Consider the following 11,337-nt stretch of genomic DNA (forward strand, 5'->3'; position numbering starts at 1 on the left):
AAAGTCACGCACCAGTTGTACGGAAACCGCTAGAGCATGTGAACATCACCAAACAGTCAGCCATGGAAAAGTCTCTAAATTGCTCTCCGTTAGAGGGCATTCGACATTTGCACAGGCACAAATCTGCAAAGTGAATTTTTTTTCTTAAATGTCCACTGACTTTTACAGAATACGCACAATGAATATTAAATAAAGGGCTGATGTTCCCTAAGTCATTGCCCGTTACTGCACTTCAGATGCCATTATGTGGTGTGACTTTTAAAAACTTTTTTTTTAAAGGTCATGCTGTTTATGCTGCATAATATATAATACAATTCCACTGTAAATTAAAAACATACTTTACAGCCTGCTGCTGTGCTTTATGGAGGTGAACAGGATTTGAAATCAGAGGTCTCCTCCTCGTGGGGAAGCACTTGTGGGAAATATTTAATATCACAATAATCGTGGGCTTTATGGACTAGTAATGAGCTACGGAGGCCTCTCTAGGACCTTGCTGCATCTCCTGCCTGCTCTCTAGCCTCTCTAGAACATTTTCCATCCTTGACACTGGAGACAACTGTGTTAAGTTTGATTTTACTTTACTGTAAAAACACCTGGAAGTTTTGGGTAAACTGTTAACATTACCTAACCCACAGTTGTCTCCTTTAGCTACAGAGGATATGCTCAGCCCTGACAGGTTTCTCTCCCAGAAGATAAGCAGAGTTGACTTTCTGTATGTGGGAATGGTTGCAGGCCTGTTCAGTCCCTATATACGCTAAGTCTCTGAAAGGATTAAGTATTCTATCGCTTTATAATAGAGCAACTTTCAAAAATGCTGTCCTCTTTCTTTCCAGGTAAACCACAGCATAGAAACTGGATTTTGAGGGACATGCAGCCTGATTCCAAAATTCCCCTGTGCCAGCTCTTCAGGGAGCCAGTATCAAAGGTAAGCAAATGAGTTAAAGCCGCGGATCTTTGATCCTTATTTGAAAAAATTCCAGTCACGCATTGCTTCAGAAGGCAGAATGCAAAAAAAGGAGAGCAGCCACGGGTCAGAGAACCGGACGGCATAAAAACACTGAAAGGTATTTTGGTCTCACTTTGCTGTGGAACACATAATATGGTTGAAAAGATACAGGAAGACTGTTGAGAAAATACACTGTCTGATGTCAGTGTGACGGAGATGCCAAGTAAAGGAATTAAGCAAATAAACAGGGTTTCGGAGAGGTGTTAAGAGATGCAGGAACAGTAACACAAGGAGGAAATTGAGAAGCAGATTTCTTCCATCTAAGGGTAGAAGTCGTACGCCTTGCATGAAATGGAAGTTACATGCTTTTTGAGAAATATGGAAAATAATGTAATTTCACATTCACAAAGTCTCTTACCAGAGACTGGTATATTGTAAGAATGGTATTTGGATGAAAGGGGCAGGCCAGCCTGCAAGTGGAGGGCTGCGTTATTAAGTAAGCACTTGCTACCAAACAGGTCTGCAGGGCAACAGCTGCTGCTCGGGTGGCGCAGGCACAGGGATTCGGGGGGTCGCAGAAGCCAAGGGGCAGCACTGGGCAGTGTCTCTGAAGCCCGTTACATCCAGTCACAATGAACTTTACTGCAAGGGTAGACCTAAACTGAGGTGCCACCCTAATATATTCTTCTTGGAATATATTCCTGGTCCCTGTATTAGGTATACAATTTGCCAAAATACTCGTGCATTATTATTGAGTTAGCAAGAGGCAACATTAGTGTTTGTAGGACTGATTTTTTATTATAAAGCCATTTTTTGTGTTTAAATATACTATCAACGTGGTCTGCAACATATTAAAAACACCTTGGAAAAAGCAGAAGGAAGAAACAGTTCACACAGAGGCAAAAATTAGAGAATTAGACCAACTAAACGAACTCTGTTTCTTCAATTTCTGTGCTAGAAGAGATGGATAACAAATTATTTTCAACTGTCAACCAATGAAAAGAAACTTGGTCAAAATTTCAGAAGGATAAAATATTGTACAGGTGAAAACTCTACGCTATTTCTCTAATGAAGTGCTTGGTCAACACACCTTCAGGTGCATTGAACATGACAGATTACTGAGAATGCCCCTAGTTATTTGGTGCATGTTAATTTCATGCAAATATTCTATTTTCACTGCATGTTGTTAAAATACAGGACAAAACCTTGAAAGGTAAGCAATCAAGAAAAACTACCAGGGCGAGCATCACCTCATAAGCATAAGAAAAGAACAAACGCAAAGTTCTCATTTCTGCTGTACGGGAACACCATTTACGCAGTCCACCCAATGATCTTATACATCAGCGCCCTCAAAAGCCTGGCTTCGTAGGTAACGGTGTTTTTCCCACTGTGCATCCTCTTCTCTTCAAGGGGTTGCTCAATGACAGCTGGGATGTTTCTTCCATACAGCTCACATTGCTTCAGAAACTGAACGCACTCTTGAATAACGCTGTCACGTAGCATGATCATGTGCTTGGACATGTTCTCCAGCAAGGACAGGAAACACCGTTTGGCGTAATACCATGTATCAGTGCTCAGTTTTTTGTTATATGGCTCCAGGCTTTTAATGACCCTTGAAATACCGAAATCATAGTTTCCCTTCACACAGTAGAGGGTACCAATGACTAGATTGACAATGCAAAGATGGTAGATATTTTTATCAGGATTATTATAGGACAGCTGCTCTTCTCCCTTCTCGATCTTCCTCATCAGTTCCTCTGCGTCTTCATTCTGGCTTGTCAGGATGTAGGAAACGCAGAGGTTAGCTAACACAATGGCACTGACATGGAGAATGTTGTCATAGTGCTTTTTAACTATTGGCTCATAGAAGCTAATAGCTTCTTTATACTTGTTCTCTTGCATGAAGAGCACGTGAGCCACATTGAGCTTCCACACCTCGTGTTCGTTACAGAACTCCACCGACTTGCGGAAAATCTTTTCTACCATTGTGTAGTTCTTCATGTCCCAGTAGATCTTTGCCTGGGCCATCAAGACAGGTACATATTTATCCAGAGTCTCATCATACTCATTAACTGCCTTTTTTACAGCTTCATCATCCCAGTTTTGCCTAGCTTCCTGTACCTGCTTTGTGAGTTTTCTCAGCTGCTCAGTCAGTGTCCCTGCTGAATCATCTAGCTTGTGGAAAGCCTCCTCAGGGGCAGTTTGACAAGTAATAATGGCATCCAAGAAGTTGTACAAGTAAGGTGTGAGCAGTTTGTAGGTCAGATGGGCATTCTCTGCCAGCACATCAGCTGCCAGGTCGTAGTACTGATGCTTGCAATAGAGTAGCAGCAAGTTTCCAAAAGTTTCTGGCGGACAGGGGTTCTGCAGCAGAAGAAACTGCAGTTTCTCAAACCCTTCGGTGGGCTGGCTGTCCATGTTCATTAGTGCTTGGTTGTGCAGCGTGACTGGATCCAACTCCTCTTCAGCCCTCGGCGGCATATCTGTGAGCGCCTCCTGGGCCGCTTTCAGGTTGCGCAGTTGGTACTCAATGGCCGCCTTGAGGTTGAAGGCCTCCACCAGGGCCGTGCGGTGCAGGAGCAGAGTGTTGCCTACGCTGCGGACATCAATGCCCTCAGTGGTCATGCCCACGCTGAGCTCTGGGTGCTGGTGGATGCCACGCTCTATGATATCGGAGATGTGTTTGAGGGCTGGGGCGTACTGCTTGGCCGCGTAGCAGCACAGCGCCATGTTGTAGGACAGCTCAGGGCAGTATCCCAGCACTTGCATGGCGCCGGCAAACTTGCCGCTGGCCTCTTCGTGCCGCCCCTGCCGGTACAGCAGGCAGCCCAGGATGATCTCGGCGTCAGCCTGCTCCGAGGGGTCCTCAGCTGCTCCGGGGCTGCCGTCCGCAGCGGTGGCGAGCGCCTCCTCCACCAGGCTCTTGGCGGCCGGGAGGTCACCCTGGGCATAGTGGATAGCTGCCTGGAGGCGCAGGGCCCGGCCCTGGTAGGTGGGGAGGTCCAGCAGCGGGCTGGCGGCCCGCAGGGCCTCGGCGTAGAGCCCGGCCTTGTAGAGGGCCTGCGCCTGGTAGAGCCGGTACGCGTCCAGCTCGGGGTGCAGCGCCACCAGCTGCTCGTAGCACTCGGCCGCCGCCGCGAAGTCCTGCAGCTGGTAGTAGCAGTAGCCCAGCAGGGAGAGGCCGCCCCGGGAGCGGCAGCTCTTCTGCAGCTCGCGGCTCAGCAGCGACGCCGCCTCCCCGCACCGCCCGCCGCCAATCAGCCCGTAGACGACGGCCGTGTACTGCCCGTCGGGCACCGGCGCGGCCTCCATCGCCGCGGCAACGGCCCCGCCGGAGCGGAAGCGGAAGCCGGGCCCCTCGCTGCCATGGCAACGCCTGCGGCCGGAGCGGAAGTGCTCCCCGGTACTTTACTTTAACGGGCCGCCGCTCCCCCGGAGGCGGAAGCGGTCACGCAGCGGCCGGTGCGATAGGCGGCCGGCCGCGGGGCACGCCGGGAGCTGTAGTGCCTCGCGGCTGAGGCGTCGGTGCGCGGGCGGCCCCGCCGCCCCACTGCGAGGGCCGGGGGCACCGGCCGCAGTGCTGAGCTCTCCTGCCTCCCCTCCGTCTCCGACCTCCCGCTTTCCGCCTCTCCGGCGGTTTGCTGCGGCCCAGCCGGGCTCCGAAGAGCCGAGCGCGGGTGCTGGAGGGAGGGGCGGCGGCGGAGGGCCGCGTGTCCTGGTCTCTCCAGCCGCCGTGGTGCAAATGGGAGCTGGGGCCCGAGAAAGGAGCCGCATCCTCTGTGTTTGCGTGCCATTTTCTGTTCCCTTTCATGCTTTTATCTCCCGAGTAGTGAAACGGGCTGTTTAGTGACGGTTCGGTAGGGCCGCATCAAAAGCGTGGCCAGCAGGTCGAGGGAGGCGATTCTCCTCCTCTGCTCCGCTCTGGTGAGACCCCACCTGGAGTACTGTGTTCGGCTCTGGGGCCCCCAACATATGAAGGACATGGACCTGTTGGAGCGGGTCCAGAGGAGGGCCACGAAGATGATCGGCAGGGTGGAACACCTGTCCTATGAAGACAGGCTGAGAGAGTTGGGGTTGTTCAGCCTGGAGAAGGCTCTGGAGAGACGTTCAGCCTTCCAGTACCTGAAGGGGGCCTACAAGAAAGTTGGAGAGGGACTTTTTACAAGGGCATGTAGTGATAGGACAAGGTGTAACGGTTTTAAACTGAAAGAGGGTAGATTTAGATTAGATATAAGGAAGAAATTCTTTGCTATGAGGGTGGTGAGGCACTGGAACAGGTTGCCCAGAGAAGTTGTGGATGCCCCATCCCTGGAAGTGTTCAAGGTCGGGTTGGATAGGGCTTTGAGCAACCTGGTCTAGTGGAAGGTGTCCCTGCCCATGGCAGGGGGCTTGGAACTAGATGATCTTTAAGGTCCCTTCCAACCCAAACCATTCTAGGATTTGATGATTCCAAACCGGCTCAAACAGGCCACTCCTCCTAAAAGCACTGTCTAGACCTGAGTGTTTGCCCAGTTTCAGTAACTTAGGCAGCTGGAAAGAATAAAATCACAATTAGTTCACTGAGTTTTTTCAACTCCTTTAATTTATTTCTAAAACTTGCATAATAACCTTTAAGTTCTTTTAAGCAGTAAGTGGTAGGGTAAGAGCGGGCCCTAAGCTAAACATGCAGTCTTGGAACACTGGCCGGTATTTTATTGGTGTCTTGGGCTTTTTGAACGTGAAACATCCCCTTTACAGCCTATTGAGACCCAAAGTTTGTCATGGCTGATGGAAGGAAGGATGTTTGTACCTTAGCACAATCTGCCAACTTTCTTGCAGCTTTAAAAAAGTAGAAGAAATGATATCCCATTTTTCTGTAACTATTTCAACAACATAATTGTTCTTTGGAGGGATATTTTTTTTCTCCCCACAGTATTTCTACTTAAGAATACAGCCAGTATCGCAGACTGTATAATCCGTGTAATTTCTGTACATGTAAACAGCTCTGTTAAAGTCGCCAGCCAGATTTGGTTTCTTGTCATTCCAGACCAATGCCAAGTGTATCCAGCGAGGTTAGGTTTGCTCCCAGGAATGAGTGCTGCAAGGTCATGTTTCAAAAATTGTATCTGGGCCGCTCAGTTGCACGTGTTTTCATGCTCTTCTATTTGCGTGATTCAGTAATCAATAGATACAGCTCTGATTCATCCCGAAAAGGTATTTTCAAAGAAAAATAATAATTAAAAAAAAATCACAGCAAACCATTAAAATGATTTATTTTTTTTTTTAGAGATCAATAAAACCAAGTTGTTCATTTCAAAAACATGCTTTAAAAAGCTGAGTCAGCATTGTTTGATCTACTAAAGCAAAACAATGAGGGTAATAGTCTTAAAATGCAAAAAGGAAAAGGATGCAGATGTCTTAAGTTACACATTTTGAAAGTATGTAGGATTTGCTTGCACTAGAAAATACAAACAGTATTTCTGTGCATGTGTCAGTTGTTGTTTCGCACAGGTGAAGGTTCAAAGCTTGTAATGGTATTCCCCACACAACTGTAAGATGCAGTGGCCAACATGTTTATAAATTGGTAATTAAATACAAAGTAATCCAAGAAAGAAAAGGTAGCAAGCAATATACAGTATGTATTCCAATACTGGCACATTCAAGTGATGGAAATCTCTGGAGTCTCTCATTTCAGCTGATTTATACCTCCCACATCATTGTTATGTTAGAAACCATTCACGTGATTTTACTCTTAAAAATTTGCCATTTCTTTGACAAAGCCAATAGAAACACTTCTTGCTCTACGTCTTCTTGCCTAGAGCACACTAAGCATTGGAAGTGTCTGTTAATATGTTTTACATAACCTTGAAATAACACTGTTTTAAAATTTCACTCAATGCATAAAAGATCTATCAGTAACTGGAATTGTTTTAATTTTATGAAGGGAAAATAAATATTTGGCCTGTAGACTGAAACACTCCTATTTTTTCACTAGGATTAATTCGTCTAAATATTACAAATGACATTAGGCACTGCTGGTTGCAGTTTTCAAAAATAGTTTGTGAGTACTAGTATTGGCTTTGTTGATAACTACAGGCACATTATGAGATTGCAGTGCGCTCTAAGAAGGAGCAATTAGCAAGGTCACCAGTCCAGAAAAACGCAGCTGCTGTACAAGGACACCATCTGAAGGAATACCTGAGCTAAAATAAAACATACTCGTCTACTCTACGGCCATTTTCTGCAGGGCACAAAACATACTAATGACCTTCTCCGCAAGATCCCTGGCCCTGCAGAGAGCAGGGGCTGGCTGTGACAGAGCTGTGTGGGGAGTTCAGCGTCTAATTGCCACGTGAGGCATCCCATTTAAACTGCTGTGAGCTGCTGCTGCCTGACCTTGTGTGATTCTGCTTTGGAGCAGGAGCAAAACCGTGTCCTGATAGAAGCAGATGTCTACATCTCGATCACGTTCTGTTGAAGCTGTTCTGTTTTGCCTGTAGGTCCCAGGCTGAGAGAAAGGCAAAATGATAAGGCATGTTTAGGGGAAATTGTCAGATTTGACTACTCGAACTATGGCCAGAGTCACCTTTTGGACATCTCGTTCTCAGGAGGTGGCAAACTCTTCTGTCTGAGCCACAGGAGAGCCTCTACCCTGGCCTCTTTGAAGCGCTTTGAACAGTGTTTGGTTTTCTGGTGGGGTCACAGTGTCGTGTCGCAGGGGAGCACTTTAATCCGGGAGGATGCGCATACGAGCCCCTCCTGAGCTCTTCCACCAAAGCCAGTCTGCTCTCTGCATCTCCCAGGTGTGAAGCAGAAATTGGGGCTGTACCCCGTGGGCGTCCCGTCTCCCTGCTGGGCACATGTAAAGGGCTTTGGCGGGAGGGCAGGAGACAAGCCCACCCTTGTGACTCCCCACAGGCTGGTGGGGAAGGTGCATCTGCAGTTCCAAAGCCTGCTCCAAATCAAGTAGGAGTTGAACACCAGGCTCCTTCCTGATTACCCTACACAATGCTAGAGCAGTTCTGCTTTTTTTTTTTGGTGAGGAAAGGTTGATTTTCTTAAGGGATCTCACAGGTGGGAATCCTGAGTGGAATCACTGTGTGACCTGAACTATCTTTGAGGATGGGGATGAAGACCCAGATCTTCTCCTGCGCATTTTCTGCTGATAAAGTGAGGGCTGCTGGCTGGCTCCTGTGAGGTCTCACGGCCTGCAACCCATGAGACAGGAAACCCGACTGAATTCAGGCTGCGATTTGCACAAGTCGGGAGGACACCTAGAAAAAGGCATTGCAGTTGAACCAGCCTGAAGCACCTTCAGGGGAGAATGAAGTCCCTGTGACCCTATGGATGGTCCATGTGCTCAGCCTGTTTTAGCACTGGAAGTATAAATGCTAGAGCCCTCATTCAAGGCAACATTTCCACTAACAGCCAGGGCAAATAAGTGGGGACCCGCCTATTGCTGAGACAGACTAGTGTGCATCGGGGCATCTCCGCGGGAAGGCCGAGCAGCGTTTTACTACCACTGTCCTGGGTAACGGTGGGGTCTCCGTTGTCTTCTCCACATGCCCTCTAATTTGTCCTCGCCTCTTGTGGACCTGTGTTTTATACGCAATCGCAGAACTAAGCTGATTTCAATGGGTTTTGAGCTCTGCTTGTGCAGTGGGCAGGGAAACAAGTAAAAGATGGAGAATTCCGATTTAATAACCTACACAGTCATCTCTCCTGTGCACATCTTGGAAGAGTTTGGCAAAACTGACTGAAGTACTGGGAAAATGTTTCCCTATCAGAAACAATGAAAAGCAGATACAATTTCTGTCTATCAAGCTTGTTAGCATTAGCTAACAAGTGTTTTCCACCATCTTAAAATATGAGTACTTTACCGTACTGCGTGCTGTGGAACGAAGAATCTTCTTTTTCTCTCAAAAATGCAAATCTTTGGTGCGTTTGTAAGCTGAGTGTTAAAAAATTATTATAAGATTTTAATTTATTTTTTAAGATTGAGCCGTACCACTTTCAGGGACCAAATGCTGTTCTGAGATGCACTGCTGTGCCCCCTGGTTTCAGCAGGGTTCCTTCGTTTTGCCTGAGAACAATTTGATAAAGATCTAGCCGCGCTCTCTCATTTTCTTCCTTGTGATGGGGGAACAGAACCATAACATTAGTCAGCAGTTTCTGAATTTTGACCCACAATAGCAAAGATACCGAAAGACAGGAGAAATAGATGGAGGCAATTACAAACAGTCATTTGATTGATGGTTGACATTGTTAGAGCTTCAGCTGTATGTCAGGTTGCGGTGGTGCTGAATCCCCATCCCTGCCGGTGGGTGTTGCCATGGGCAACGGTGCACTGAAGCCAATAAAAAGGAGAGGAAACGAGGGGAGACTCAACCTTGGGGGGAGCTGTAGGGTATGCGCTATAAATTATGTTATACTTAGCAATATGCAATATCAAAATTCAGGAAAGCTGCGTGTAACTGCTAGCAGTACTATGTCAGTTCCTAGTATCTGTTTCTCCCATAAAGTACGTGTTAAAACTTTTGTATGGGTTGCTGCTTACTATCCTGCATCTGTCTTTATTCAGGGAAGAAAGAAGTGGTAAAATAACAGCAGAAACATTTCCATGTGGTGCATGTATTCGCTGCTGTGCAGTCTGCGTTTCTGCTCTTTTCCTGCTTCTTTCTGCTAGAGAAAGTGATGTGGTTCTGTTGCATACTAACAGATTGGCTTGCAAGAGTATTGAAATTTCCGCTATTCTCCTGTACACATGGTTGGTAGCACAGAGGGTTTTTGTTTTGTTGTGGATTTTTTAAAGAAGTAATCAGCAGATTTGTTGTTTCTGTTTGATTGTCAGTCAGATGTAGTCAGCTTTTCAAAGGCGCTAATGACTCGCTTTCCTTAGAAAGGAGGAAAGCTCTTTTTAGCATCTGGCCAGCTGGGCCAGGTTCTGATTTCCATTAAGTTGGTGCCAGTTCAAGGTAATTCCACTGAAGGAAATGGAGTTTGGCCAGGTGTAAAACTAAAAATTCAGCTGCATTTTCTGCTGCCAGACAATCCTATATTTAGAATCCCATTTTTCATGGAGTACAAAGGCTTTTTTTCCCTATGAATGGGAACTCATAAGCACTGCAACATGACTCCTCTTGTGTCCGGTCGTGCAGCAGAGAAAGCACCCTCAAATCATAGATCACAGTTTCGCTACACTAATGATCTTTGCACTAATGGAAAGAGACCAACTTTCTGGTAGTACTAGCGTCATCACACAGAACTAGACACGATTGGTTTTGTGACCTGTCATGTTTGATTAGATTTTTATGAACACCTCTACCACAGACGTCTACATGTGAGCCTTGACTAGTGCTGTGCTAGCTGTAATAACAGCATCTCAAGTTGTACTGAAAGAACTGCAAGAGAAGTAAGAGGTAGTCAGTCCGGTATGATGATATTCTTCCTCCCCACCATTTCAAAATATTAATTTCAACTGGAAATTATACCAGAAAGGCTTATCCATGATCCACTTTTCAATGTAATATAAACCTGAAGCACAAGGCAACAGATTTCCTTTTTTATTTGTATTTTATTTTCATTAAAGCCCATTAATCTTTTCCTTAGGGGACACTGTAATTTAAAAAAAATGAATGTGTTAAAAGAGCATTTTTTAAAAGAAAAAAAAAACCTCTAAAATTCCCATGCAATATTTTGCCTTTATGCAAACTTCTCCTTGCTGAGAAATTTACTGCATTGTTAATATGAATTTCTCAGGGAAGCAGGGACAGGTGGTTGTTTTTAAAGATAATAAAGTTTGTTTTTAAATGTAGCAAAGGTAGGCAATTCTAAAGGCCCTGATCAATCACTAAGAAGCTTTGTTGTAAAAAAATACTTCTTTAGAATACAAAGCAGGCTTTTCAGAACATTCAGGCATAAAAGGGGAGGGAAGAGTGAGAGAGAAACATCACAAAAGCAGGCATAATTGATTCATAACATGTACTGAAGAGATGCAAAACAACAATGTAATCACATACTATTCGGTTTTCCTGCAGCTTCTTGCATATGAATTGACCACCTTGCATCCCAGTTCTGCTCTGTATTATTAATTTTATTAAGCTGTAAGTTCTTATATTTCAGTCTGTTGTCAGCTTTACAGATTTTTACAGCAGCAGTTGAAATGTAGTGGAGCTGAATGAATGCTTCTTGTGCTGTCTTCCGTGTCACTCCAGATATCAGCGCAATCTCACCGCAGGCCTTCCTTTCAGTCCCACTAAGCCTCCCAGTAAAAGCAAACTACACTGCCATCAAGATAATATCCAATCAATTAAGCATGTCTGTGAAAGCATTTCTTAAAGAAATGGTGGGCCTAAGCTTACGAAAGCCTTTCAGACAGCTCTTATCGTAAAGCGACACTGACATTTGCAGGC

General features: G+C 45.8%; 1 protein-coding gene across 1 annotated transcript; it reads right to left on the minus strand.

The window, feature by feature from the left end:
• Positions 1-1,718: 1,718 nt before the first annotated feature.
• Positions 1,719-4,291, minus strand: LOC142083628 (intraflagellar transport protein 70B-like). The gene has a single exon (XM_075153337.1). The coding sequence runs from the start codon at positions 4,256-4,258 to the stop codon at positions 2,258-2,260; it is 2,001 nt and encodes a 666-aa protein (XP_075009438.1). The 5' UTR covers positions 4,259-4,291; the 3' UTR covers positions 1,719-2,257.
• Between the last annotated feature and the right edge of the window lie 7,046 nt (positions 4,292-11,337).

This window comes from Calonectris borealis, chromosome 6, assembly GCF_964195595.1.
Source record: "Calonectris borealis chromosome 6, bCalBor7.hap1.2, whole genome shotgun sequence".
Taxonomy (NCBI): Eukaryota; Metazoa; Chordata; class Aves; order Procellariiformes; family Procellariidae; genus Calonectris; species Calonectris borealis.

Coding starts and splice junctions, on each gene's coding strand:
- LOC142083628 (XM_075153337.1), bottom strand. CDS start 4,258: ATGGAGGCCGCGCCGGTGCCCGACGGGCAGTACACGGCCGTCGTCTAC.